Source organism: Oryzias melastigma, linkage group LG22, assembly GCF_002922805.2.
Source record: "Oryzias melastigma strain HK-1 linkage group LG22, ASM292280v2, whole genome shotgun sequence".
NCBI classification, from domain to species: domain Eukaryota; kingdom Metazoa; phylum Chordata; class Actinopteri; order Beloniformes; family Adrianichthyidae; genus Oryzias; species Oryzias melastigma.
Window position 1 is genome coordinate 10,685,236 of NC_050533.1, and position 2,951 is coordinate 10,688,186.

General features: G+C 40.7%; 1 protein-coding gene across 1 annotated transcript; it reads right to left on the minus strand.

Annotated features, from left to right (window-relative positions):
- Positions 1-6: 6 nt before the first annotated feature.
- Positions 7-2,476, minus strand: dio3a (iodothyronine deiodinase 3a). The gene has a single exon (XM_024278595.2). It carries the CDS (start codon positions 1,963-1,965, stop codon positions 1,183-1,185), a length of 783 nt encoding a protein of 260 aa, XP_024134363.1. The 5' UTR covers positions 1,966-2,476; the 3' UTR covers positions 7-1,182.
- Between the last annotated feature and the right edge of the window lie 475 nt (positions 2,477-2,951).

The window sequence follows — 2,951 nt, forward strand, 5'->3', positions numbered from 1 at the left end:
TACTTTGGGTTATGTTAAGTTTTTGCTCACAACAATTTTAGTTTAGGATGAGTTAAGGAAAAAAAATCACCTTATTAACCCACTGTCTCAAATTTGATCCAAACATTTTGAACATATTGTAACTGTGCTATAAAGATTTAATTTTCAACTTTTTTTTTATTATTTTCATAAAGCAAGTAGCCATGTTAAAAAACAAACAACAATAGATGACGTAATGTAATTGTAAAATTTTTAAAACTAGCTAAACTTGAAGTGTTTTGGAGAATTTGTGGAGGCGGCCATTTTGAAATGAGCAAGAAATGTCCTTCTACTGCCCCTAGTGGGATAATAATGAACTACAAAAAAGTTATAGTTCAATAGTTTTTTGTTTGTTTGTTTGTTTGTTTTTACTCGAGATATAGATAGTATTATTTATAATATGTTTGGTAAAATGGTACATTTTTCCTCACAATTTTAGTTTGATCCACACATTTTAAAGATGTTGTAGCTGTGCTATAAAGAAAAATTTTAACAATGTTTGCATTATTTCAAAACAGCATGTAACCATTAAAAAAACATTAGATGAGGTAATGTCATCCTAAAACTTTGAGAATTCAGTCATTTTTGAAATGAGAAAAATAAAAAATAAAAATAAAAAAACGTCCTTCTGATGCCCTAGGATAATAATGAACAACAAAGCACGTATAGTTAATTTTTTTCTCTCTCGTTATAGATTGTATGAATTATAATACGTTGGGTGATTTGGTGGGTTTTTGTTCGCAACAATTGTAGTTTGATCCACACATTTTTAACATAGTTTAACTGTGCTATAAAGAATTCATTTTTCATTTTTTCAATACAGCAAATAGCCATTTTCAAAAATGAACAACTAAAGAAGAGGTGATTTTATCGCAAATTTTCGCAAATTTGCTGAACTTTCTTTAAGTGTTTTTGAGATTTCACGTGGCGGAAACTTTGAATCGCCCTTCTACTGCCCCTAGTGGAATTATAATGAACTACAAGGAAGAAAAGTTTTCTAAGAAAAGTTTGGATCACAAAGATGTCAGAAACGTGTATATTAAATATGATACAAATTGTTTTACAGGGTACAGAAAATTCAAAAGTAAAATTAAAAATGCATTTGACTAATCTGGAATTTTGCAGCATCTTTGTTTCTGTCATAGCAGCTCTAAAAAATAGAATCTACATATTGATGACTAGATTACTGGACTTCTCCATCCCCTTCCTGTATTGGTCCAGCCAGTCTCTGAGCTCTGAGATCCGGTAGCCCTCGGGACCCCTGCCACCTTGATAAACGACCTTTCCCTCCTGCAGAATGTAAAGTCTGTCGAAAAAGGCTCCGTACGCCGCGTTGGAGGAGTTCTCCATGCTGTCGACCACCACCAGGCAGCCGGGCACCTCCAGGTGCATCAGCTGCGCTGCGTTCAGCCGGTCCTCCAGGCGCCGGTGCTGGGGGATCTGGTAGGGCGCGTCGGTGCTCCTCCAGCCGTCGGAAGGATGCGCCTCCTCGATGTACACCACTAAAGAGTCTGCGATGTCCGCGTTCTGCTGCACGACCCCCTGGAACGCCTTCAGGCGCGCCATGAACGGCGGTCAGGTGCAGCTGCCAAAGTTGAGGATGAGCGGTCTCTTGTCCTTGGCGTAGTCCAGGATCCGGCTGCGCCTCTGGTCCTCCAGATGGACCACTTCGGTGTTGGGCGCTCCGCGCCCCAGGTGCGCCGCTTTCAGAAAGTCCAGCTTGTGTCCGTGCCAGACCGCTTTGAGCGACTCCACGCTGAACAGGCGGTTGGAGTCGGAGATGCACAGAGGAGGATCATCGCCTCCCTGCTCCTTCATCCTCAGAAAAACCCTTTTCCTGATGCAGGAAAAGTCAAGCAGCCAAAACACAACAGCTGCCAGCAGAAAGCGCGGCAGCAGCAGCAGGCACACCAGTGCGTTTTTCAGAGCTTTCACAGTGTTCATCATGTCTGGTTGTGACAGCCCGGACCAGCTTGCTGCGCCACGAGCTCGTGGGTTGAAGTTGGGTTACTTGCAATTTCCTCTGGTTTTATAGCGCCAGCAGATTTGAATGAAAAACACCCCGCCTCCAAACTGGGGCCGAGGCCTCACATGGTGGGGATTACCTTCACGCATCTCAACGGTTAAACGCAGGAGAGCAGTGGATCAGGTCTAGAAAAGTCCAACATCCAGTCAGGATGCCAAGAAATATATGAAAAGGGATGGAAAATCTTCCCCAAAACTTCAAGATTCACATTATTAGTGTTTTACATTTCATAAACCCATGAATAAACTACATTTTTATGGCATTCACTGCAGTATAATTGCTTTTTACCATAAAATTACCCCAAAACATATTTTACAAAAATGACAACATATATATATATATATAATTCAGAAAGGAGTGAATTACATGAAACATAATAAATGCGGTAAATAGGTGTCCCCAAACTACAGATCGGACCCTCCTCCACATTTGACCCGGCTCCCCGAAACACTATCAGACCCTAATGTTTCTTTTTTCTTCTAAATCATAGACGCATCACATAGAGGGTGACTTTTTTTCCAACCTTTGTGCAGTCTAAAATATGACAGGAGATGACGGAGGACATATATAAAGACGGTAAAGCTTAAAATACCTTTTCTGAGTATTTCTTTATTCAAATTATTGTGAATCAGGAGCAGAGAAATTATGAAAACCATTACCTTTTTAAAGCTATAAAATCACTGTTTTTATTCGAACGCTATAAGCTCCGAGCTAATGCTAGCTGACCAGCGATTATTGGTGACGTCATTGAGCGAAAGTGACGTCCAAAATCGGAGACACTATTTTCCATAACTCTCCTTCTGGAGGGCTAAATGAAGGGGAAGGGAGAAGGGAAGAATTCAGATTGGGCCTAAATATGTGTACGTCTTTGTCTTCCTTATCTGAGCTAACCCTAACTGTACGGCTG